At 39.7% G+C, this 27884-nt stretch overlaps 1 protein-coding gene across 1 annotated transcript in view; it reads left to right on the forward strand.

Annotated features, from left to right (window-relative positions):
- PCDH11X (protocadherin 11 X-linked) overlaps positions 1-27884 on the forward strand; it is a 445985-nt gene that overhangs the window by 309991 nt on the left and 108110 nt on the right. Inside the window, exon 6 of the mRNA XM_066182530.1 lies at positions 8497-8695. Within this exon, the coding sequence (XP_066038627.1) occupies positions 8497-8695 (199 nt within the window). The remainder of the gene's footprint in view (positions 1-8496; positions 8696-27884) is intronic.

Below are 27884 nucleotides of genomic sequence, written 5' to 3' on the forward strand. Positions count from 1 at the left end.
TTACTTTGTGCAAATCAAATACAGCATGAACTGCATCACTGCTTGCAAATTTTGGCCTAGAGCTTTATGCCAGCAGGTTTTCTTGGGAAACTCTTGCTTCTTCCTTAACCAGTTCACCTAAAGGTGGAGTAACTATTGCTGCCTTAAGAATGTACTGAGAGAGGTGACCTTGGTGGCCAGCAGACTGTAAATTTAAAATTAAGAATGGGTAATCAAGGTGGTTAAAAGATATTTTCTCAAGGCCACAAGGATAACTGTTGCAAGGAAAACTCTCTGATACAGTAAGCAGAAAAGAGAATGCTTTTGCTGCTCTCTAAGAAAGTCTTGAGTTTCCTCAGAGTGCATTTTGAGCAAGGGAAAACTTTTTTTCTATTCTTTCTCTTCTCCAGAAAACACAAGATGCTTTTTTTGACAGCTGTGTGAAATACATTCATTTCATCCTTGCATTTTATCTATCAATTCCCATTCTAGCTAATCAAACACTTGATATCAAACATTATAGATTTCCTGCTATAACAAATAAAATGTTGTTATAATAAAGGTGTGCAGTCATAACAAATGGAGTGAGAAAGTGACATGCCAAACAGCTGCCTTTGTTACCCATTTTAAAAGGTACCTTTTGTTTTTGGAGTTTTTTTGTTTGTTGGTTTGGTTTGTTTGTGGGGTTTTTGGTTTTTTTTTTTTTTGTTTTGTTTGTTTGGGTTTTTGTTTTGTTTTGTTTTGTTTGTTTGTTTTTAAATTTTTTAACCATAATAAAATTAGTTCAATTTAACAGCTACATGAATGCGAATCAAACATAAAATTACTGCTTGTCTGTATTACCCATGAACTGCTTTATAGTCATCCACACTAGGAGGAAACATTTTATTTTATAAAGTGAAATGTGACTGAAGTGTTTCACCACTACTTGTTCTTTAGCAGTTAAGAGCATTCCTTGCACAAATCTTACTTTGCTTCTGACTTCGGCACACTTGCAACCCAAAGAACGAAATTTAGATAGAGTTCCTTTTTTTCTGGGAAGCACTAACAGGAACAGCACCATTTCCTGGTTCAAAATGATGGAAGCACGTTTCCAAGGTGCTCCAAGTGAACACTTGTGTATTTATAACTCGTGGAGTTACACACACAAGTGTTGCTTCAGAAAGGTTTGATTTTTTTACAGGAAAAACTGAACAGAAAAAAAAAATGCAAAGGGAAGTAGAATCAGACCTTGAGGTCTCTTTAGCCCCAATGACCTCCTCAGCGTTGCATTTAAGGCTTAGCCTTGATTATAATACAAAGGTACCTCACTGAAGGTCTGTGAGTAATTAACTGGAATATTTATTATTCCAGGAATCCCTACCTTGCTCACGAAGAAACATGAAATCTATTTATCTGAGCCACAACTGAAATGTATAAGTTAGCATAATCAAATTAGAGCTAGAGTCCCATGTACATTCATGAAAGTATAAATTCTGCTCTATTTCAATATTAGCACAAAGAATTCACAATTTTAATGACACCCAATCAATATTTCTGTTGAAAAAGATTCATGCTGCCTGGCCAGCAGTCTGAAGTGATGTCAAATATTGCTGAAATGGTTCTGTATTATTGTTTATTATAGTGTTCTTTTAACTACAAAATGGCTTTCTCTATCAGATATCAAGCATTCAAAATGATAACATCAAAGATGATGGAAATTGAAGAATGTATTGAAGAAGAAAATCAGAATTGAGATTTTCTCTTTTTTCAAACTTAGCAACAACACAGCCATAGTGTAACTTTCATTTGTAATTTTTATTTAATCACATGTCAAATTGAAGGCTTAGATGAATTAAACTTTAAAAAGCATGCTTTCAGCTATCATTTTGACATCTAGCATACAATAACTGCCTTTCAAAAGCTAAATAAAATGTTTGACATGCTTTAAATGTTATTTCCAGTTTTATTTGCTTGTTATTTCACTTCTTTGTTGTTATTTCAAGAAGCCCAGAAAATACAATTAAATAGCAGAATGTGGCTGGGGAAACTCTTATGAGAGATGGTCTGGTACAACAAGGATTAGCGTCTTGAAATAAATACCCTTTGAAGTCGTTAATCAGAAATTTGTGAGGTTCCAGGTTCATAATGTGTTTGTTCAGCGATGATTTGGGGAATGAGCTCGTTCCATGACCTCAGTGCTGAGAGAGGACGGTGGGAGAGTCGGCTTAGCCCCTGGTTACTTCAGTTAAAAAATGGAAAATTCGCTCCTAGAGCAGGCGATGTTAGTTACAAACCCCTTCCTTTTGCTGCCTGCATGGGGAGGGTTCGACAGAGCTCCCTGCCAATGGCCAAGAGCTGGAATATCTGACATTCCCCGTATCAGCTCGCTGCAGTTTTTACCTGCCTGCAAGAGGAGCCTGCAGGGACCCGTGCATGTGATTCCTAAAAGGCACCCTGAGTAAGTGAGTGCTGGAGGAACAAGATAGTCCTGCAAGATTATTTCTCATCACTTGAGCGAGTTCTTTGTGTGAGTGAATCCAGCTATAAGATCTGACAATTTAAAGTCATTTCCATTAGAGCAGGTGTAGGGGCATCGTCTGTTCTGCTGGTTTTCTGTGGAGGCAGTAATACTTTCATTGAAAATGTACAAATCTGTCTGAGATAATCACCCACGTTGAATTTCTATTTGTCTGGGCAGCCAACCCAGCTTTTATTTGCCCTTTTGAGATTAATAGGTTATGCTTCCTGCATCTAAATAAATTAGCAAAGTGGGAGGAGTTATTTAAATCAATACAAATGAAAGCCTAAAACTATTTACTTCTCTTTTACTACCGTGGAACAGTTAGAATTTTAATCACAGTGAGAAAAAGCAAAAAATATTTGTCAAATCCTCCTCTTCTTTAGAAGGTATCCAGATGCTGTATTTTCCCTCAGTAATTAGTGAGGATGCAAAGTACCAGTTACTAATGTTAATGAGATTAAATTAGGAGGACTAGCAAAATTTTATAACAAGAATATCAAAAGGATACTATTGGATTCCTTTTGGTACTTTCAAGGAGCTGAAAATGCAAAGTCTTGCCAATATTTAAAAGGATAGATATGGTAAATTGGGAAAACAGCAGGTCTGTTTGATTTGACAAACAAATAGACAATCAGGAGCTGAAAGGAAAGCAACCAATAAATTTGGGGCAGCGGCTTGTTGAACATCTGAACTTGTTCAATGAAAGAAAGGGCTTCTTCACCAAGTTTCTTCTTTATGAGATGATAATTAAGGTCATTAGTGTTGACAGTTTCTGGGGCTGGTGCTTTTTATGTGAGATAGGGAAAAACTGATCTAAATGCCCACTAGGCTTGAACTTCTGAAATCAGCTGAGTATTGTCACTTTGCACAATACCTCTCTCTTTCCCCCAGAAGATGAACCCTTAATTTTTCTTTTTGGAAAACAAACCCAACCGAAGAAAAACCCCCACACCCCAAACCCACAACCCAAACCCGCTCCTATGCAAGGTCACTGTAGGGACCATTAAATAAATCATAAAAAGGTCACTGCTATATTAGAAAAGGTGAATGCAACAGTGATGTGCTGTTAATGAAGAGTTTCTATTTGTGTGTGATAATGGTGACCAAAAGTGTTTGTCATTTTTGTAGATCTCCAAGAGAAATACAGATCCCTGCCGGCAAAAAATAGACAAGTTTAATTTGGAGTGAAAAATTATAATTATCTGTATTACATATTTTGCCTTTGACAAAGCCATCAAAATAATGTAATAAGATTTTAGATTTAATGTGTGAGGGTGCAAAACTTAAGAGAAATGCAGACTTGTAAAAATTTGAGAGAAACTCTTCGAGATGTATTAGTTGTGCTTGACACTGCTCAGTATAGAGAAAGGAAAAATGAAAATACTGGCTTGTCTCTGTTGAGTTTCAACACAAAGACATATTTCCCACTGGGTTTATGGTTGGATCCTCTCAGGCTGTTTGTTTTAATGTCGTTCTGAGAATTTTGCACTGATAGTTGCTGGGTCCTGTTTGTCTCAATGAGAGCCTGTGGAACAAAAAAATTGCTGTTCTGGAACAAAAGGTGATAGTTGAGGATAAAAAGATTGGAGCTGGAAATTGTAGTTTGATTAGGGATCTTCTTTACTGCTTATACTTGAAAATAGTTATTTTCTGGTTATTTAAGGTATTTCATGTCTTCCTAACATCTGAAGTAAACAAGCGACTGGGGAAATTAAAAATTTATTTGACCACTGCTTTATTTACTGGCTGCTAATAGTGGAGAGAAATGTTGAAGTAGTACTCTTTTGTGCTGTCTCACAGTATCTCCTAAATAAGGTCTGTTTTAAATCAGAATTATCATCTAAATAATATAATTAATTCAGCATAAATTAAAAAGTAATGCTTTTTCTTTATGATCTCTTTTTAAATGGATATTAATTTGCTTCAGTGAATGAAGATAATAAGGTTAATAGTTTAATGTTCCTCAGTTGATATCTGCTGCTTTTCCTATTACCTTTTTTTTCCTTTTTGATTATAAATTGGCTAACCCCTGGTGTATAATACCAGAAATCATCCCTTCAGTGTATCCAAAGCTATTTACTTAGACTCATCTTTTATTATTCCCACTGCCACAGTCTAATTATTGTAGTGAAAGATTGAACACAGAATAGTTTGCGGCTTTGATCAGTCTTCATATAAATTTCAATAATGAGAGTAAAAGGTTTGCGGTTTTCTGAGATAATTTGATCCCTCCAGACACACTCAGCTTTTACCAAAGGCAGTGAATGCCATATGAGACCTCTGACAGCATTCGTGTCTGGTCTGTGACATCTCTGCAAGCAAAATTCTTTTCTCACACCAATAAAGAGTAATTTAATATTTTTTAAATGTGGCCGAGAAACTACAGACTGCTGCATGGTTTTTTTCCCTTAAATTTTCCCTTCATTGTCTCGTATCAGTTTAATTGTCTGTATTACAAATTTCTACATCAGAATCCTCTAAGAATACATAATAGGTTTGCTTGCATTTCTCTCTTTTTGAAAAAGTATACCAACTGTCATTCAGATAAATAAAACAAACCATAATCCTTGTTATTCTATTACTATCGGAGCTGGCTCCCTTCGGAGATAAATAGAAAAGCAGCTGGAGACTGAGGATATTTCGTAATCTTATAAATTGAAATTTAAATGCCTCAAGGAGGAAATTTCCAAAATAATTGTGACAGAAGATAAGTCCCGGCTTTTGGCAAAATTTTATTAGAATTACTTGTTCCAGATCGTTGTCTGACGCCTGCATGAATTAAGAAAATGGCAGCACTGCCATGTAGAGGAATAGCTGGGCTTTTTTTCATCTTGATATGTTTTTCTGAAAGTGCTCTGTCATCGGCGTTATCAGGTGTGACACACCCAGGGACACAATCAAATTTTAAACCATGAGCCTTTAGCTGAAGCCAGTTGATTTAAAATCATACGGGTGGCTAATAGCATCTAAATTTGTGCAACAAAATATTTACAAGTTTCAGCTGAACGTGAGACTGAGTTAGTAACATTTTTAATTTTGCTTGGGGTATGGGATTTGGTTTTTGTCACTGGGCTAGGCAGTTAAAAAAGAGTTGGTGACTTTCTGGTATCCTCTGCTGTCCACTGGTTCAAAACTTCTTCTACATTTTGACAATGAACCCTGAAAATAAATATTCCTTTGTTTACACTTAGTGAATCTCAGATGTACAAAGTATTAACCAGTTGTACATAGTAACAACCACTGAGTTAGCAGCCATTTTCAAAAGCCAGTATGGGTGTCTAATGCTGAAACTTGGGCTAAAAATATTCTAAGAGTGCTTAAAATTCACTGGTAGCTTGGAGAGGAGAGGATATAACACAACACAAAGGCAGTGCAAAACTCAAAAAATACAGCTTTTACAAAGAGCTCATGAAATGGAGGTGGATTTTTTTCATACTGTGAATACCAAACTCATTTCAGATGAAAGAAATAGCATATTCCCTTTCCACATGTCGTAGCTGTACATCTGTGCAGGCTGGGTGCAGTTTGGAATGCAGGGAGTAAATGAGAAACATTGCAGGAATGTTTTCACTGTATCAGCTTGACAAAAGTTCAGTTATTTGGGCTTGGAGGAAAGAATTGATGGACACTGCTGGTGTGGATAGGGCCCTGAGAGGCAAGTGACAGTGAAGTGGAATAGGATAAATCATGTCAGTCATTTCTGTGGACCCATCTGGTTTTTTGGGCTGTGCAGAGACACTCCATGCATTTTCACCCAGCAGTGGTGGGAAAAAACAGCAGAAGGAGCAGGACCACTGCCCCAGCCAGACTTGCAGAGAGCCCTGGGGCAGCTGCAGGCAGCAAACTGTGGAGTTTAATGAGGCATTCTTCTGGTGACCCCAAAAGTGTAGTGGGGGAATTTGGGGGGTGTTAACTGTGAACCTTTCACCATCTGAACCTCTTCCCAGTGGGCTGTCAGACTGTCCCAGCAGTCACAGAGGGGTTCTCCCATTTCCATCCCAAGGAATGGGAAGACATTCTGTGCTCAGCTCTTCAGAGCTCAACTGCAATGTCTTGGCTTGATCTGTTCCAATACGCCTCAAAGATCTGCCAAATGGGGGAGAGTCTAAAATCTGCAAATTTGATAAACAGGAAAGCAGGACTGGAAGGCCAAGTGTACTTGAAAACAGATGAAATCATCTGGAAAAATAGAAGGCAGGAACAATGAATGCAAAGTGCCGCTCTTAGGCTGCAGCGATCGATGGCAATAACCAAAAAGGGAACAACGAGGAAAAGATCAATAAAAAGGACCTGGGCATTATGGTGGCTGGCAAGGACACAAATGTGCTGTGCTGCCATGGCAAAGGGGCCTGCAGGAGATGTGAAATGATCCTGCTCAGTGCTGTCAGGACCTTGGCTGGAGCCTGGTGCAGGGTTTTGGGCAGAGCGCGGAGCCGTGATCGAGCTCCTGCAGATGGGGAGCAGCCAGGGAGAGCAGGAGCAGCTGACAGATTGAAATAATAAGGTCTGTTTATTCTGAAGCAGAATAAAGTGCCAAATGCCAGAAAGATGGGTGGGAATAAACAGACCATGATGGATGGGACTGGAGAAGTGATTTATTTTATAACAAGAAAGAGGCAGGTTCAACATTAAAAGAGAAGCTCACCATTAGATGTGGTGAGGCACTAAAACAGGTTTTCTGGGAAAGCCCTGAGTGTCTTACTGGTGGCTGCTAAGAAGTGCTGTCTCTCACTACTGTCAGGAATTGTACAGGTGAGGTTGGTGCTGCCGTGTTCTTGGCTGCACAAGCTGCAGAGCAGCTGTCTGTGGGCATGTGTGATAATGTCACTGTCACAAAAAGAGACTTGAAGAAGTGCAGGAGCTGAACTTAGCAAAAACTCAAAAATAATTCATTGTTTTCAACACCGCCACTCTATAGGAACCAATATCTAGGGACCCCTGACAACATCTGCTCTGTTATAAACACTATATACTTTTTGCACAATTGCATCAAAAGTCTGGTCTTCAGCTTTGCTAATCCCAGCAGTTCTGCATCCAGAAAGTTTTACATTGCCTTTCAAATGGAATTTTGAGTAACAACAACCTAAGAATATTTTAAATTGTTTGGTTTTTGGGTTTTGTTGGGTTTTTTTTGAATCATCATGTTTCAAGATTCCAAAACATGGATTTCAGACACATCAAAATGAACAGGAGAGCTGCTTATCTTTTGTTCATATTTTCCTTTAATGCTGGGAGAGATTTACATTGCAATTATTCAGTTCCTAAGTCATGCAGAGTCACTTAGGTAATGAAAACTATGTCCTGTGCCTGGTGCATCGGGGTCTTTGTTTCATCTGGCCCTTCCTTCCACGTCTGGGCTGAGATACTTTCCATCCTCAGCTCCCTGGTTTCCAGCTTCCAGCCCTCTACAGCTAAGGTACAGGTCTGTAGTATAACGAAAATCAAAGGAGCTGTAATGAAATGTCTGAAGGAGAGCAGGGGAATCTACTTTTCATTCATTAGCTTAACGCCTGTGCAAAATCTATTAAAATTGTTTTCAGTACATAAGACTTGTTGTTGTTTGTTCTTTCCCTGCCTTAGAAGAATCCAACAGCATAATAAATGTGTCACATTTTCTAGGCCCAAAAGTGTGGAACAGCTTTTAATGGGAAAGAAAATGTTTTTTGAAAACTAGAAAACTCAGCAGTGAAATAAATTGAGCCTCAAAAAAGTGATTGAAATCTCCAAGTCAATATACAAAAGGTATCCAAAGACTTGTGAAGTCTGACAGAATCTCTTTAGTTTGAGGTGTCTTTCATTTTGCATCAGGGCTTACATTTTTAAAAACCAGCAGCAAGCAGTGCTGTCAGGTGCAGCCGGTTTGAAAGCAGCCTCATGAAAGCCTGAAATTGTGCACAACTCCGGGTAATAATGGCGTCCCCAGCAGATAACTCAAATAACGCGTTTCCTAAATTGGGCCGCGTTAAGCAATTACCGTGGTGGAAAACCGTGTCGTCTCTGTTCCTCCCTTGCAGCCCCAGCGCCGTGTCACCTTCCACCTGCCAGATGGCTCCCAGGAAAGCTGCAGTGACAGCGGGCTCGGGGACCACGAGCCCGCCAGCGGGGCCAGCGCCTCTCACCCGCTGCCCCTGGGCTTCCCCCAGGACGAGTTCTACGAGCAGGCGTCGCCCAACAGCCGCACGGAGGGAGACGGAAATTCCGACCCCGAGTCCAGTAAGTGCAGAGCTCTCCTCATCTCATTCAATCTTTGCAATCCATCAGTCAGGTGCCGGGCTTTCTGCTCCTCCAGGTAATTATTGAAAGCGATGGTTTTAGCGTTGGTTTTAGCACTGGTTTCAGCACGGCGGAAGAGTGCTCTGTCCCTAAAAATGGGAGGCCTGGCTGCTGGAAATGAAACACTTTTTGGAGCTGTTAAGGGCTTGTGGATGAGCTCTGGTGTTTTTATGGAGCTGGTGTGCTGTGCACAGAGGAGCTTTCTGAGGAGGTTAACGCCATTGCCCTAATGGTCATAAATACTGTGCTGAGGGAATTCGCGTTTTTTAACGTTTCCCGCTCCAGAACTACTGTGTAGTTTAAAATGAATTTGTGGGTGATGAGCAGCTCCGTGAAAACACTGCAGTCACCAGAAAGAAGGGGTTTTTTGATTTGTCCTTTGAAAGCAGAAATGGTGTGTGTTAATAATCTCAGAAGGGTTTGTCATCTTCTGCCATTGCCACTGCCTTCTTGTGATGTCCAAAGCGGGGAGGCAGAATCAACAGGAGTGGGAGCTGTGGGTACTGCCTCTGCTCTCTGTGCTGTGCTGTGCTGTGCTGTGATAGCCAGTTGGAGACTCCACTGAACTTTAGTCAACTGTTAATTGTCCAGAGGCTCCTTATCTGGATTAAATTGAACCGTGCCATTGATAAAGAGACACCTGAATGTCTCTAGGCCTCTAAGGCCTTGTTAGCGGCTTAATAACTGATTTGAAAATACATCTGTTCTGGGCAAAACTTGGCCCAAAAGGTGGATTTCAGCTGCTTTAGTGTATCAGGAGGAATGAATTAGTGAGTGCTATGTGCTTGAAATAGCTGCAGAAGGTAGTCACACTCTGCTGTGGCAAACCCAGCAGCCAGCAGAGAGCATTCCCTCCCATTCCAAGGTGGCTCTGCCACATTCAGCCTGGCTCTTGGAAATCACACCTCTGCCTTTGCCTTTGCTGCCCAGGATTGGGGCTTTTTGTACACATGAGTTGTGCCCTCTTTTTCTTTAATTTGTAAACTATTACCTCAGCTTAACTTTAAAATTTGTACTGTGATATGTTTCCTGAAGTAATGCCACAATATTATTTTTTCCAAGTTGATAGACAGCTGACAAGAACCATCAGAAGTTTTAGATCTTGTGTTGGAAACAATCATCTTTTGTTTTTGTGTTTATGTATTTGGGGCTGTAATATACCCTTAATAATATTCTAGGCAGTCAAACTGTGTTCTTCACAGAGTTAAGCCCTAAAAGGCTAAAAATATACCACCGAAGAAAGAAAATACCAAGTTATACATTATTTGCTGCTTTTGCTTTGCATACTCATGGTCTGAACTTGCTTTCCAGTTCTTTCTTGTTGCTTGTGACTGATATTTATACTTTACTGAAATGAGAATGATGTACATTAAATCAGTATGCAGGGCCTTTCCTGCAGAGAGCATGGAACAAGACCTGGTGTAGAGGAGTTCTCAGAACAGGAATGTGCATCCTATCTTTCCATTTACAACGAGGTTCAGGTTAGGGATTTGCCAATGCTTGTTGTGCCCAGTTTTTGGTGGGGGTTTTTTGGGGTTTATTTTTTGGGGTTTTTTTTGTTGTTTTTTTGTTGTTGTTGTTGTTTTGTTTTGGTTTGGTTTTTTTTGTTTGTTTGGTTTTGGGTTTGGGTTTGGGGTTTTTTTTTTTGGTTTTTTGGTTTTTTTGTAATTTCAGGAGAAATATGTGCTATGACTCTCTTAGAATGTGGCTCTGAAAGTAACTCAGCTCTGACATCTGAATGTCATTGACACACATCCCCATGAGCAGGCTAAGCAGGCATCAGATGTCTTTCCAAGTGTGAAGTTGAAGAAAGTTTAATCACCTGTCTAATTACCTGACAGCTCAGTTTTAAACTTGAAGTTGCAGTTTAATTAGAGTTTATTTTATGTGAAGATTTCTCTTCCTTCCAACTTGTATCTTATTGAAACAGTTTAATTGAAGTAGCACGGTGGTAACAGCAGGGAAATCTTCTCTTGTGGCCTTTTTCAGTGTTTTATGCTTATATTAATGGCAGCATCTAGTGGCAGGAACAAAAAAGCAGATTTAGATAGATATTTTGTGCACCCCTAGGCCTAAGTGAAGTAAGGGAAGACCCACAGCATATTCAGTGTGCTGCTGCAAAGTGGCTTGGTGCAGATGACAGCAACCCAAGATATCAGATGAGCCTGAGGTTCATGTGGTTCACTTGTGCGTGCAGGACACATTTAGCCAACAGTGAAACAGCAAAAATAGCTCTGGATTGATGGTTGCCTCTACAATCTTCTGCTGGATTTTTGGTTGGTGTTCTTTCTTTATTCTAATTTGGAGTGGTTTGATGCATTCAAAGTATTTCTTGTCTTCCTTCATGGAGTAAAATGTTGTTAATGTGAAAAGAGACAGGAAAATACAGTCAGGTAATAGAGCAAAACAAGCATGGCCTTCATTCCCTCCCAACATCTTTAATATCTGACCTGTCTTAATCTGAGACATTGTCTGGAATGTTAGGCCTGATTTGTCACCTGATGGGGGTCTCGTTCAGCTTTGCCTGCCCAGGAGAGAGATTTGGGGTGAAATAATGTCAGTAATGTCCAGAACCAACCAAGTGCCCTGTGAAAGCTGATGGCAGCTGTGACATCGCTCATGGCCATGTTCAAAAGTGTTTTCTTGCTCTTGTTTTTTTCTGACTACAGTCCTTCAGTGTTGTTTCTCTAATACTGGAAATTGCTGCATTTTGGAAGCTTTCCATTTACTAGGAGTAGCTAAGTGTTTATTGCAAACCACTGAAAAAGATGGGCATAACAAAATAAAATAATTATAAAAAAAGTCCTGAGAAATATTGGTGAGAGGAAGGTTTACAGATTCACATCTGATCCAGGACTGAAGCAAGGAGGGGAAAAAGAAAATAACTGTAAGGTTATAGTGATTAGAAAACTGTGAGAAATTTATATGTAAACCTTTAAAATTAATTGCCTGTGCTAATTAAAATTAGAAATAGGCTATTTAAAATGATTTGTCTTCTCTTACTTTAGTTCCCTCCTTAGAAAGACATAAAGTTCAGTGTGGTAGATGCATCATAAGGAAGAGATGCCAATAAGCTGTCACACTAAGTAAATAGTAATATAAAAATGCATGTAGGTTTGTAGAGAACCTTATCCTTAAATAACAGCACTCGTGTACGTGCTATTCAGATATTTTCTCTTCATAAGTTGCTCAAATAAGGATGTTCCAGTAACTCCCTATGCTAAGGATTTTAACTAAACCATCTTTCCCCCCCGCTTTCCCACCTCTGTTTAAATACAAACACACTTCAAACATAGACAAAGACCAACAAGTTCTCTGTGTCTGGGCTTCCCTGGCAAATTCTCTCTCAGTGGTGCTCTCTCAGTGGCTGTGAGCAGTGATGTTGATCAAAGGTGTTGTAAGGTACAGGTAAACCTCAGTTCTGCTGGGTTATTTAATACGTGTGTAAGATATTAGTGACAAATTTTCATGCTTCATCTGTTTTTATAGCCTTATCGAATCTGTTTTCTTTCCTCTGGACAATAAAATTATTTTACTTTTGTTTGGAGGATAAATAGAATATGACTAGTTCAGCCAAGAAATTGGGCATAACTAGAGGAATGATTGCAGCTTGGGGACAGGGAGTGTGGAGGGGAAGCCAGAAAACCTGAAAATAATCTGCAATTAAATAATAGCAATCATTTTCTATAAAGAAAATGGAAGTATAAACAAAGCTAGCTGAAAATTAAAGTTAATGAGGCAAATCACACTGAGATTTCAGGGTTTCAGATAGGAGGGAACTGGTGTATTAAGGAGAGGGGGGTCTCCATGAAGAATATTTAACATGAATTAGTGGCTAATAAGCCAAGAAAGTTGCATTGAAAATCAGCAAGTGTAGAGCCAAAGGGGAATCAGTAGACACCGTAAGTTTGTGGCCATGTCAAGCTGGTGCTTCCAGAGGTGTCTGGCTGCTTATTTTTGCTTCCCAATCACACCTTCACGTGGTTGAAGAGCTGTTTGGGTGAACTGGATTGAAAAAATCCTGTGGGTTCAACCCCTGGGGAGAGGGAATGTTAAATTTTATATACCTGGATTCCCTTGTCCCATTTGTTCCACGAGGCGCAACTTGTGGACAACAAATGAGTAAATGCGTAGCTGGGGAAAGGCTTTGCTGGCTTTAAGTGATCATCAGAGTACAGAGAATCAGTCTTAGGAAGAATTAAGACTGCAATCTGTGGTATTTAACCACATAAGAGGGAGGTTTGCAGCAAGGAAGACATCTGTTCATGATTAAAGACAGCATATATTTCTTCCTCAAAATTAAAAGAACACTTTCACCTTGACTTAATTTTTGATAAGGATGATGTTGATGAGCACCAAGGCAGGCTGATGAAGAGTGATGATAATGGCAGTAAAAGTCAGAGCAGGTTCAGTGCATTCATGTGGAGGAGTGGAGGTAGTCTTCCTCCCAGGATATCAAAACTGATAGTGTTTTCCTTATTTTTGTGTAATTCTGACACACAGGGTGTCAAGAAAAAATAAAGCTCTGGTCAAGCTCCACTACAGGAAAACATTTACAAAGAAGAAACTAGATAGATAGATAGATAGATAGATAGATATGAAATGCAATAAATGGTATCGTGGGTTTCCCAAGAGTAGGATAAGATTAGCTCCATTATCTCACTTCCATGACATGTATTTTTAACATTGAGGAATATGTGTACAGTCAATCTATATGTATATTTAAGGACTAATAACTGTTATTATGACATTAGGGTGGAGCATTTGTAATTAAGAATGAAAAGACATGGAATAATACAAGAATGGAAAAATCTCCATAATTATCTTCATTAATGAGTTTGGCATGAAAAAGTAGGAACATGTCAATGAAATATTCTAGTAGCTCAAAGCCAAGCATCACTGACAATAGAGGAGGAGGTGTGCATGACACAGGAATTGGATTTTGCTAAGGATTTGAAGTAATAGCAGTGGGATGAAATCTAATAGTTGAGAGTCATTCTCAGAGGAGCTGCTGTACGTAACTAGTATATAAATCACCGGCTGAAAATGACATAAAGGAAAAAAAAAAACTAACTGAGTATTACAAAGATAAACTATAAATCACCAATACCTAATGTGACTGTGAAAAAAGTCCTGGGTTACTCCTAACAGAGGGGGAAAAAAGAAGAAAAGGAAAAACCCCAGGGGTTTGCTGACACTATAACAGGCCTGTTATGAATAGTGTTGTCTTCCCACATTGAAGAAAGGTGAATTCATGTGAGAAACAGTCATAAAGAAATATTGTTAATAACAGGGGAATGGGATGCCCATATACAGAGGAAGGAATTGATATTGGCTCATTTAAACTGCAAGGTGGAGGCTGGCTGGGGCCTGAGGCTGCTCTCACACAGCAGCAGGCAGCGGAAGCCAAAATACAGCACTGGGTTAGTTCACAGGGAAATGGGCTGGTGCTGCCTTTGAACCAGCCAAGGCTGGAAATTCGGGGGCTGCAGATGAGATCAGGGAAGAAGTATAGAAGCAGGGCATGAAAATACAACCTGGCTTTAAAAAGGAGCTTGCTAAATGTGTGAGAGGGCAAATAAATCACTGTCCGTAAGTGCAGCAGATCAGTGCGTCATGCAAGAGGTGTGACACACCAGAGGTGTGACACACAAGCAACAACTGCTGACTCTTCAGGGCTGGGAATATGAAATCCAAGGGTGGACGTGTTTGCTGAGCCTCAGTTCTGTGCTGGGCTCCAGCTCCAGCCCCAGCTGGACACAGGGCTGGTCATCGCCAGTCCAGGAGCGTGGCCATGCCATTGCTGGCTGCTGGCGTGATGGGAGCTGGCCCCTGCTGTCCCCAGCCCTGCCAGCAACTCAGTGACAGCCTGGGGGGGCCTGTAACTCTGCCTGGTGGAGAAGAAAGGATCAGCACAGAGCTGCAGATAGGGAGCTGCTCATTCTCCCTGGGAAAAATGCCTGCGTTTTCTGCCATGCTGACTTGTCTGATAATCAGAAACTCTGCAGTTGCTGAAATATACTCTTTAAACATCATCAATAAGATGCTCTGGCAGCTGGATTTCAGACCTCATGCTGGGGCACAAGAAAAAAATATATCTACAAAGTCTTAAGTTTCTTGTTCCCTGTCCAAAAATTGGACTGCCAACAGATTTTATTTTTTTTTTTTTTTTTTTTTTTTTTTTTTTAATGATGCTTTCAGTTTTTTCCTTCCCATGTTCTGTACTTTTTATTTCCACTGAAAGGTTGAAATGTAACAGCAATATTTTAGTTTGGTTGCTGAGTTATAAACACACTTAGGCCTAGTTTGAATGGAAAGGAAAGAAGCTGTCATTAGTTAAAGATAACAAATCTCAGGCGAAAATACATCCCAGTCTCCCACACCTGCCCATTGGGCCCTTTAACTTCTGCTGTATTGGGCTTTTCTAACCCCATGGCTGAACACTAATAATTAAGTCGGAAAGTGCTGAGGTAATTAATCTTTCTGAGGCAATAGATTTTGATTGATCTTCTACCTTTAATCAAATTAGCTTGCACGTAGGTGGGAGAATGTAATGGCTGAGCACGGCTCTGTAGCACTTTGTGAAGTGCCAACCCCTGCAATGACCTCTGGTGAGTGCACCCATGAATTATGGCCTGGGAGCCTCCACAGCAGTCCCTGAGGGGCTGTGTGATTTAAAAGATGGGGGGATCTTGCAGAGATCAACCTCAGGATGTGCTCCACACTCCCATTTCCAGGTGGGGCTCTCTTAGGGGTGCAGTTTCTGTCTGCGTTCCACACCTTTGAGAGCACTGAAAGTCATGAGGTTTCAACCTGTGTGGGTTTTCCAGATGTTTTAGCTCTTTGTTTCTGAAATAATTTTAGTTATAAGCACATAGAGCTAAGAAAGCCAAGAGAAACTCCTATAAAACAAAACATGATGGTATTCTGGATTTGTTCCTGACTGGAGGGGTCAATTTGCAATGATACAGATGAGTGGCTTTTGCTAGCAGATTTTCACTTGTACCTGAGAGGATACAGACTGCATATTCAGAAATAATTCCATGATTTGGTAATTTGATCCCTGGGTGCGTGACTTAAGAGTTATTAAAGCAGCTGACACAAAGAAGGGAAGATGGACAAAGCAAATTAAATTAAAAAATGCAAAAGCAGAAAGATTGTCCCACTCGGCCTCTCAGTCAAACACAGCACTATAAACACAGACACTGAATTTTAAAATTTTATACTTTCTGTGTATAAGAAGCACTCTCTATGAAGTCTTTTTAAAGTAAGTTTTAGATATTTTATTGCTGATATCAGAAGATAAAACCTTGATCTACCTTTTCTACTTTTTGAAGAAAAGATAGATAAAAGCAAGTTTTCTGAGACGCACCATGTTTTTTCATGCAAAATCAATGGGGATTGATGAGGAAAATCAATGGGGAAAATATGCTGGATTTTCTAGACTGCATAGTGGGATGAAGTAACTCTGGCAATACTAAAATGTTTGTGAATGCAACTTAATGCAGTTCTTGACTGGGGTTTATAATAGAAGTTACTCTGTCTAAAGTGATTAGAAAGAATAGCTTTACCTCACAGCTGAGAAATCAGTCACTTCTCGTGGAATAATAAGGAAGGCTTTAAAGCATTTGTTTTGGTGGGGGTTTTTTAAATAATAAATGAGATCTGACATCTATAAACAGTGATTTAGTGGCAGATGTTCTGTGATATATATTTATGTTATCACTTAAGCTGACATGGTAATGGATAATCCTATTTGTTCTGTTTATGAAAGTTTTAAAATACATTGCTATAGCGAGCAGGCTGGTGGGGCAGAGGTGGAGAGAGAACAAATTCCTTCCCTCTAGTTTTTCAAACTCCTTTTAGCTCTGACTGGCTATCTCTCTGCTTTGTCTCAAACTGTCTCTTCTTTCTTCTTTTAAGAGTAGAAAAACACAGATGATGCAATTTTTTATTTTTTTTTTTAACAAATCAAGCTAATCAGTCACTGCAAGAGGAGCTTTTAGCAATATGAAGTATTAAGATGTTTCTTAGCTTTCAGTTCCTGTTTTAAAAATGGAAATATGGGGGAGGGGGGGAGATTGTCTCTTTTATATAATTTAAGCCATGTGAAAAATTTCATGATTATAATTTGATTTGAAGCATCATAATTTATTACTTGATTTCCACTGTGATTAATGAAAAATATATCACAAAATATATTTAAAGACTGTCTGCAGCTACCAGTCTGTCTTAGAAATTAAATGGAAACATTATATTTATTGAACAATGCAGATTCCCAACGACAGTGCATTTCAAGTCACAACATTTGCTGACTCAAATCTGATCAACTCGCTAAATCCAGTCGTTGTTCTTGTTTGGGTAGGGATGTGGTCATCCTTTAATCTGATGCTTTCCTTCTAACTGAACTTTTTGTAGAGAAGTAGGATTGATCCAGTCTTGCAGCATGCATTAGGAGCAACTAGAATTCTTCCAAAATGTCATCTGTATCCGCATATTCCTGAGCAGGGGAGATATTTTTTGCCTTTACTCTTCAAATAACTTTTAGCCATCTGGAAAAGCAGCCTATTGTTAATAAACAGCTGTTTCTGTTGTTTCTGTCTTTTTTTTGAGGTGGTATGATTGGCACTGTGATCTTTTCATTTTCTGGTTATTGCTCAAGCCTTGACTTTGCTGTAGCTCAGGAAGGAAAAGCTCCAAACCCCCTGTGCAGGCTCCTTATCAGGCAAACACGGGGTTGGTGTCTCTGTGTGTGCTGCTGACCCACCCACTGGAACTCCGTTTTTTCTTAAAATCTGCTGGTCACTGATGTGATGTATTCGTTCTGAAAAATAAAATATATTTGTCTGGGCTGAGCTGAAGAGACCTGGGCAAAATATTTATGATTATACTTTTGGATTTATATTACACCAGAGGTTGAGATTCTCACCTTTGTGTTTAATACCCATAAATAATGTTGCAGCTTCCTAGTCAGTGGTAGGATTTTGCAGGGATTCTGCTTTATTCGTAGCGCTCTGTGATTCAGTGGTGTTCTGATTAATTCAAGTGGCATTCTAATTGTTGTTAAATGTTTTCAGAGTTAACTCTGCGTGTTGTTGAAGTCAGCAGTTCCAGAAGCTCCAGTCTCAGGTATCCATTTCAGAATTCTCAGCCTGGTCTCATGCTGTCTCGGTTGTTTGTACACATCCATTCCCATGTTTCAGCTGGAATTAGATGGTAAAATCCCTGGATTACAGAGAGAATTTTTGCTCTGTATCTGTGGGGCTCTGAGCATATTGTGGCTGTCACACTGATTTTCTGCTCCCAGTGCAATTGCAGTAAAAAACCATCCCAGATACTTGTAGAATAGAAGTGGAGCAGATCTGTACAACAAATATATAGCAATGCCTCCAAGTGCAAATCAGGTCTTGGTGTTTTCGTTTCACCTGTAAAAAACAGTTAGATCAGGATTTTTTGATTGCCCAGGTTCAATCCCACTGCTGGTGCTGGTGTGAATGGAGTGGGACAGGAGCTGTGCGTGGCTGAGGAGGAGCTGGCACTGCTGGGCACTGCTGTGGTGGGCCAGCGTCCCCCTGGGGTAATTCAGAGTCGTTTTCCTGCCAGATCAGCTGGTGATGCCTTGGGAGGGCTGACTTGGAACAGAGACTGGACAGAGCCAGAGAATAAAGTAGATATTTATTGAAAGGCCTTTAGGGTACACCTTGGGCAGGACAAGAGCCTGACCAGGGCTACACCCAAGGTGGACCCTAAATGGTAATGAGGTCTCACACTTTTATAAGTTTTGGTCCATTTGCATCTCGGGGTTTAATTGTCCAATTACAATTGTGAGGTCCCATCCTTCTTGTTCCTCCCTTCAGCCCACCCTTGTTTGTGCTTTTGGGCCTGGAAATTGTCCTTGGTTGCAGCAGGAAAAGGATTTGTTTTGTGTCCCTGCTCTGTGCAGAACTGAGTGACACTGACTGTGAGCTCAGAGCTGCACCCCTGGGCAGCACAGAACCTGAAATACATGAAAGATAAAACTGAAGGCATCACTGGGACAGGGAGGTCCCTAGAATCAGAAGTTTATTTAACCATCCTGCATGAGGTGCCTGGCAAATGTTCCCGATTCCGTGAGGCCAGTGACGCTGACCTGAGGATTGTGTTTTGCAAATGCTTTTGTGTCCTCAGGTTTGTGTCCCTTCAACCGTGGTGAGCAGCACTGATACACCTCAAATAGCTTGGCTAGGATGGGGTAACAGGGTGGGGGAGTGAGGTGGAGCAGGACTTCACAACACCTTCATCTTTTCCTGCTCCATGCTTTGGAATCATCTCTGCTTCCTGCCATGCCTTGCTGCCAAACAGCTCTGCTGTGATCCTTGTCCTTGCAGTTCTTCAAGCTCTGCTTAAAGCCTTGTTCCATCAAATTAAAGTTCTTGCTTTACAATAATAGTAAAAATAATGAAATAATAGTAGGAAGCAACAATTGATCCATCTATTTCCAGGAAAAGGGCATGACTGTATGGTTTGCTGGACTTCAGTTCCTCTCATTCAAAATAACCCTGTGTCTGTGAAGCACCAGCAAGAACAATCATGCTATTTCAATAGTTGTTCTTTCATCTGGTTGTCTTGACTGATGTTCCAAACCCAGTGTCCCAGAAGATGTGTCCTCTATAGGGTGAGATATTATAAAGTCTGAACCTCATCTAATACTATAAAAGAAAGCAAACCTTTCTCTACCAAGAAAGGCTTTATTCATGTCACACACTAATCATACAACAAAGAACTATTTAGAAATAAAAAGACAACCTTTGCCTCTCCTCCTTGGTTGTAGTATATATAAAGAAAAACAGTGGCAATAAAAGGAAATAGGAGTGGTGAGAGAAAGTACTTTGAAAACTATAAAGGCAGAAAATTATTTTTATCTCATTAGAACCGATATTAAAGCTTTTCTTTATATACATTCTCATTTTTTATACTGAGGGTCAAATATCACTGATTACAGATTCTACTGGGGTTGACCTCTCATCCTTGTGCCTCTAAAATTAGGTCCTTATTTCTTTTTTTTTGTGAAGATCACAAGAATCTTTCTCCATCAATCCCCCAGATTGCCCTGACCTGGAATGTATTCACAGTATTGTGAGAAAAGGGTCCAGCTGTAAATGAAGCAGGTCCTTTACCTTGTGTTGATCTGTCCTGTGAATGGAAGAGCATTTGTTGTGTCTGTATGTAGGGTCATATGAGAGTCAGGGGTTTAGATTATTACAGCATGATTTGCATGTTTTAAAGCATATGAACAGTTAAATAATCTGCTTGGATATTGAATTGTCCAGTTTTGCATTAAAGGGTTCATAACTAAAAGATATCAACTTTTAGGATGAGGTACTTCCTCCTACATTTTATTTCATTTCATTCTTTCATGTCTGCTAAGCTACAGAAGCATTTAAAAAGTGCAATACTGTGAATTACTCTGGAGTTAGACAAGGAGAATTCTTTCTTGTTTGCTTTTCTCCCCATGAAATCATCCAATTTTTGATACAGTTGGGGCTATTTCTGGGAAATCCCAGATGCGTGCCTGGATCATTGCATGACTCCTGGCTCTTAATTTGTGTCAGAAAGCAGCAGATTGCCAAACCCTTGTCCCAGCCTCAGAGATGTTGTTGTCCCTGTCACCCTGGAGCTGGCACAGCAGCAGAAAGCAGCAAAGGAATCTTGGCAGGGCTGATCAGAGCAGGGCTCCAGCACCAACACCCAACTGCTGGATAAACCTAGTGAGAACACTCTCCAGGCTTAGCTGCAACTGCTGTGTCTCTAACAAGAGGCTGACTCGCTGTGTCTTAATGCAGGGGGAGGTTTTGTGTCTTTGAGCTGAAGCAAGGGCCGTGGAGGGAGGCTTTGAGGACTTCTCTGTGGAGGTTTGTCTCCAGCAGAGCCCGCGCCGGGCGCTCTGCAGTCACAGTTCCTCACGCAAAGCAGGGGAGGTTTCACACTGCACGATTGAAATTGCCAAGGATTGCCATTGGATTATCACTGTCCATGTCCTGACAATCCAATGAAATAACAGAAAAATTAAAGATTGGCAATGCAACCACAAAGTCCGTGAGAGTTGAAAGATATTTCAGAGCATGGAAAAGGAGAAAATGCCCTGAGTTTATTCCACTGCCTGTGTTAGGAATGAATTATGATAAGGATTACAAAACTTGAGATATAATAATTTAACCACTAAAGATGTCTTAATAAAAAAGTTCCCTTGCAATTCTTTCTTTATGCTTTCTATAACACTGTATTTTAGGATTTGTTTTCCCTTTGGAATACAGATACAAAGAGGCACAGTTCTGCTCTGTGCTTTCATCTCTAACCTCTGCTATCAACTCTGCATCTCCAATCTAAAGAGTTCAAGAGAAATCATAATACAAGGAAGCAGATGTTTTCTCTTTTGTATAACACCTATTCTTGCTGAATAGGGATAAAAGATGGTAAATGTGGGGGGACATTAATATTTCTTGTTAAAACGTGCTTGGCAGGCTGAAGAATCTCATATACATAATGATAGTCAAATGTCGGCGAGTAAAAATAGGGATTTGTTAAAAAACAGCTGTGCTGTACAACTCTTTGACAGGAATAGAGGAATGCTTTATCCAGTAAAATTCACAGAATTTATTTAGAAGAAACCGTAGCTGTTAATTTTCATCAAGACAGAAGGTTAGCAAGTCTGAAATGGAGGGGCTGGTTCAGCCTCGTTTCATGACCATGAGAAAAAAAAAAAAACAAAACAACCAAACTTTTAACTGTGACAGAGCTCTCACTTCCCTCACAGCAGATTTCTCTGTGGCAGCATGCTGTAGTTCCAGTGCATTTTTTAATGCACCATCATGCTTGTGTTCCCTGAGGATGTTTCAGGGACAAGTGACACTCAGCAGTGCCTCTGTTCAGTGCTGCCAGCTGTGTGTAGGTGCCTTCCCCAGGGTGGTGATGCAGCCACTGCCCCATTTCCTGAGGCGAGAGACTGTCACAGTGCCTGTGATTGCCGCTGCCGTGGGGACACTGGGTGCTCCCTGCACCGCTCACTGCCTGAGCAGCTCTCCAGGAAATTTGGGTGGGACAGACCCCACATCAGGAAAGATCCTGCCTTTTAAGCCAAAGGATCAGCAGTTGTATTACAGGTCATCCACCCTGTGAGCTTAGGAGCCAGCCCTGGACAGCTGCCCAACAGGGCTGGAATGCAGGAGGTTTTCTCAGCTGCAGCAGTGATGAGGCTCTGGAATGTACAGAATGGAATTGTTCTGCATTTATGCTTTAAAAATTGATTGCCCTTTAAACTGTAACTGCACCCTACTATTTGCAGTCACTGGGAGAAACTGGCTCTGATGTTCTGCACTCAACAGTCTCTGACCTGTAATGCACAATTTGCAAATAAGCACAGCAGAGTAAACAGGGGGGTCAAAGAGAATTTTTTTTTTTTCCTGTGAGACTGGTACCGCCAGCCAGCTGCATTTCTAATTCACAGTCACTCCATCCTCTACCCCCCAGGAAATATTCTCTAATCCATCAGCACTTTGCATGCTGAGGTGAGATGTTAAATAGCAAGATTTCCTTCTAAATAATAAGATTATGACACAAACCAACAAGAACAGGGATCTCAAGGTTAAAGATATCACTTCTCATTCAATCTGAGCTGGTAGAAAGGAAGAAAAGAGATTAGAGAAAAAGGAAAGAAACAAAATAAAACAAAACAAAACAAAACAAAAACCCGCAAAACTGAAGTTGTGACTACATCAAGATATTCAAGATATATCATAAAAAGGTTTTTAAATCTGATGTCAGTGTGTGTGTATTAATATATGTATAATATACACACACACACACATATATATCTATATCTATATCTATAAAATTAAAGTATATTTGTTTTCCATTGTTAAAACATTTCTGTTGAGGCAAGATCTTTCTCAGGTATTTGCTCCAAATGTACCTCATTCAAATCATCTTGGTCTTTTTGGTATGTGTAGCTTCTTTCTAGAAGGGGGACATACTTGAAGGCAGATAGCAACTTTGATTTTTTTTCCCCACAGCAGTAGGAGATGGTTCCAGTAAAAATGCATTATCTTTATTCAGATGTCCATGGTAACAAATAGAGAAAAGTAAACCAGCTTTTTCTCTCAACAGAAATCCCTTTGAAGACAAATGTGTTTTGGTTTTGGTATTTTGACTCAAGTATTGGTGGTATTTCTGGAACATATTTGAATGTGAAATGTTTTCTCTGAGCTTCTGTTAAGATTCTGCTCTGAAACAGGAAACTGTAAAATCAGTAAGATAAACCCCAATGTTTAGTTCTAGTCCAAAAAATGTTCATTTTCCAGAAGAGAAGTTCAGCTGAAGAGTGAGATTTTTCTTTTCTGTTTTGTAGGAGTAAGACATCTTTCTCTGGAGTCCTTGATGGATCTTGCCTTTTTCCTCCCATTGTGTCAGTAATTTATGTAACTTCTCCTCACGCCAGAAGAAGTTGCAAAATGTATTTGTAAATTACTGTTTCAGAATCGTGAGCTAGAAGACCTGGCTTATTTGATGTGAAAATAACCCTGGTTTCATGTGTAAGATATATAAACTGCACCAGTAATGTTGCATTGATTGTACTGCTTTGTTTGGGGGAAAAAAAAAAAAAAGATACAAGCAGCCCTGAGTGAACAAGGCAATTTGCAGCCTTGATTAAATATAGCAGACAGAGGAATGGCTGAGGAGGAAAAAAAAGAGCTCTGAAGCTATGGACAGAGCAGTCCACTCAGGCAGCACAGATTTCCTCCTAATTTTCCTTTCATACGCTTCAGCTTGGTCACATATTCAGCAGCAGAATGATGAGCTTGTAATATCCTTTTCCCCAGACAAATCAAACTTAGCTCTACCTTTGAGCAGGGCCCTTGTTGCCCCCCAGGATCTCATCTGGGAATCTCTCTACCACTGGATGAGACCCTGGTGTTAGAGGGATTTTGGTTAGTCCTGCCCTGCCCGTTGACAGGTTAATTTTTCTAGTCTAACTTTGGGGTCTGTAGTGGCCCTGGGGTAGGGATGACACCTGGCACAGGCTCTGTCTCACCAAGGTAGCATCGTTCCCCAAAATGGTCTTTCACCAGATGTGGTGCAGCTGTGAAGTGGTTAATAGCAAGAACTATCAATCTATAAATCAATACAATTTCTGTTTGCAATTATGAACACCAAGACATGTATTAGACACCACTGTAGTAGGCACAGCCATGCCCAAATTTCACTATGAAGTGCAATAAATAAAGTGACAGAACTTCAGAAATTACATCTTCTATGAATAAATACAAATAAATACAAACAAATTTGACATGAAGGCATTTTGGGTGGTTGAAGAGAGTACTTGGTTGTTCAGCAATGACAGAACTAGAGAAAAGACCATTCTTAATGTACAATCACCCCTATAGCATTAATGTACAGCAGAAAAGAAGAAATTTGTTCAATGAAATAATCTTTTACATTGAGATTCTGCCAGTGGCTGAGTACCCCAGAGACTGATTTTTTTCCCAGTCACCGGGAAAACAAACTACCTGTATGTAAATTCAACACCTTTGGTCAGAAAAAAAAAAAAAAAAAAAAAAATTTTGAATTATATTATATTTTTATTTTAACATTGAAATTTGTGTGTGCTTGGAAAGCTGAACAGCACTTCTGGCTTTAGCCTGTGCTCATTTATAATGACTAATTATCTAATGATGATGGTGTTCAGCATGCACGAGAGCTCCTGTGGCAAGATTTGGAATTTTAAGGAAATGCTGTAGATCAAATGATAATGTCTCATTTGTATTCTCTCAGTTCCCCAGTCACTGCTGCATTTTGTAAAGCAGCTACAGAAATGGACTGCAAATATGCATCATTTTTGTGTGCGATGAGAAAAGGCTGAATGGTCCTCAAACAGTGCAAACAATCCCTGTCCCACACCTTGCAGCATCAGGTGATGCTGGTCCAAGCAAATCGCACCTCCTGTGAAATGAGTTTTCAATCCTGTCAGGAAGTGCACCACTCCTGAGGTCTTTAGGGATAAATGGATGTATAAATGAAGGCAGAATTTGCTCTGAGTGTGTGGATGTGTGGTAATTCCTGTCATCCTTCTCTGCCTGGAGGACCTGGTGATCTCTCTGCTGTGCTGCTGGGCTGAAGTGTAGGACCATGGGATTTACAGAGTGTGTGTAAGAATAGTGACCTGAAAACCTCTATTTCCACTTAAAAATGGGTAGTTTGGTAATCCAAAAAGGTTAAAACTTTTGTGTTTTTTTTTTTTTTTCCTATTTGCAGCTGTTAATTAAACAGACAGGAATCTACTTAGCAAAATAAAAATGGTTTATAATGTTAAAGGCAAAGAATTAGGAGTGTGAGCTTTCTATTTTAAAGAGATTTAGGAGTTTTCCATTGACAGTAACAGTAATTTGGCTTTTATTCTAATGTCAGTATTTTCCACTGCAGAGGAGATCTTCTTGTATATGTGCACATCTCTGCATATTTATCTGCCTTCATAATGTGAACAAATTACTTTTGCATCTCAACATATGTATCTGCAGATGCATACATCTCATCTCCCACTGACTGATGGCTCCGTTTTGCTTCATTCAACATTTTCTCCAAGACACTGGCAGGGAGCTTTGCTGGGGGAAAGACAGACCTGAGTTTGCAATGCAGCCTTGTCATTGGCACCATCAGAGAGCAAAAATGCTGTAAAGCCCAGCCTGGACGCAGCCCTGCAAAGCTGGGCTTTGGTTCAGTTTTAACCTGCAGCAGCCTCTGTGCTTTCTTTACTTAAGTCACCTACTCCAAACACTTCCAGTGAATTCAGTGGGTCTACCCTGAATGAGCACAGTTAAGTAGGTGCATAAGTGTTTTCAGGCTTTAGGCTTTACAAGCTTTCCTAATTAGTGCTCTAGACAACATTAATTAAAGAGTACTTTAGAAAGAATATAGCTGTTTAAACCTCTCCAGTGGTTTGCATCTTATTCAGGGATCCCAATCAATGCAGCACATGGGGAATCCACTCAGAGAGGCAGGCATGATTATGGTTTAATATAATCTGTATATACATCTTTGTAAATTGTATATAGCAAACAGAACTGTACATAAAGTCACTTCAGTTCAAGGACAATTAGATAAGAGACAGTAATAATGAAAGAAACATGTGTTTTCATTTTCATTATAATTTCTTCAAGGATTGTGATCTATGGTAATCAAATACGATGAAGAGGGAGGTTTTCCTGAGGCTAGCAATATTTCTTTTATTTCCTTGGAAATAAGAGCCTTGGGACAGTTAGAATTTTTGTCTTACTAATCCTCCTGCTATTATACATTTGAGAAAGAATTAAAAGTAAAGCACAGACTGATTTTTAATGGAAAAAAAAAAGACTTATTGAAATGTTAAACATGATGTTATACCTGATTTATTGTGCAAGGCTGGTTTGAATTTTTTTTGTCCCATTGCACTTTGGATACGATACCGTCATCTGTCTTCACAAAACCATCTGTGTGTCAAGTGACAAATTTTTTGATGTATGATTGAAGATTGTGTTTGGCAATATAGGATCCCCTGCAGCAGCTCTACTTAGGGCTTAAACACAGTTTTAATTCTTGACATTACTTGTCTTTTATGCTCTTTTCCTCCCATTTTGAGATAATTTCCAAGTGCTGATGAAGAAAATTACTGCATCTTGTACTGATATAGTTGTAAAGGCACAATAAAATTTGACATCTTCCATTTAAGTGTGTCTTGATCAGAAATAGGTCTATCACTCAGAACAAATTATTTTGAAGCCTAAAGCAGGAAGGATATAATAGTTAAGCACAAAATTACCTGATGGGTTTTTAATCACCCTGACAATTATAAAATAAAAGATCTCTGTCCATTATTGAAAGAGGAACAAAGACCAAGATTAGGAAAAAAGACAATGACAAAGTAAATGATTGAGGGGGTGGGAGCCTCCTCTACTATGTAAAAACTTTAAAGATGCTCAGCTGTGACTCAGATATTTCCTTGAGCACGCTGAACTGCTCTTCATCTGGCTCTGAGTGTTAATTACTCCAACAGAAAGGAAATTCTGAAAAGCACCTGGACGATTTGTTTGTCTGCTTGTTTTCCTGTCATGTTTCCCTGGAAAAATGTGGTGGACCCAGGATGCCCACAGGCTTCGAGGTGTGGAAACACATCCAAGGCACTGGCATGGTTCCAGTCAGAGAGCAGGGCTGCAGAAACTCTTTGGGGATGGAGGAACCTAAACCCACAGAAACTCCCTTCTTCACAGTAGTGACAGGGTCCCTTTTCAAAGGGGTCAAAGATAAAAAAAAATCTGCAGGTCTATAAAGAATATTTCTCTGTTTAATTTGAATTTTTTGAATTTTTTCTTTTAATTTTTTTCTCTTTTTTTTTTGTATGTACTTTCCACTCCCTCTCAACATTGCTACCAAAAGTTCCTCTCAGTGAAATTAGGTAGCGATAATACAATAATTATTAAACTGGTAAGTTCAATTCATCATTTTCTCCTCTGGCCTCGACTCCGTGCCAGTGACTGCTGATTATAAATATCATTAGTGAAACAGAAATCAGCACAGTGTACTCAGGTTTCTTTTTTTTTTTTCAAACGAGGGGCTATTTTTCAGCATTCAGGTTCCCCATAGGCTTTTAATCAAGGTTATGGGAAAGTCCATAAACTTTCTGCTGAATATTTAACAAGCTGAAGGTCGTGGCAGACATGAGATCCCAAGGACAAGGAAAATGAGATTGCAATCAGAAGAGCAGAGGAGACCTGGAGATAAGCAGAGCTTTGTCTACAGATAGTATCTGCCAGAGCAAACACCAGAGTCACGTTTGTCAGCTTCTTTCGTGAGATTTAATTTTCCCAGTATAAACAGCCATAAAAAGGGGTAAACACAAATGGATGCTGTTTGCAGGAATGTTAGTCACTGACCTTCTTTGAAATGATGATTGAAATCCAGTCAGAAAAGAAGCTTAAAAAATGGAAAATGTTTTTGGTGTAGTTATATACTTTTCTTTTTTACTGACCTGAAATCCTAATTCCGTAACATTTTTTTAATAAATTCTCCAAACAACCTCTATTATACTGAAGCTTAATGCCTGTTTATATGTTCAGCCAACAAT

The sequence above is a fragment of the Chamaea fasciata genome, unplaced genomic scaffold (genome assembly GCF_029207755.1).
Source record: "Chamaea fasciata isolate MVZ Bird 193981 ecotype frontalis unplaced genomic scaffold, bChaFas1.0.hap1 SCAF_4, whole genome shotgun sequence".
NCBI lineage: Eukaryota > Metazoa > Chordata > Aves > Passeriformes > Sylviidae > Chamaea > Chamaea fasciata.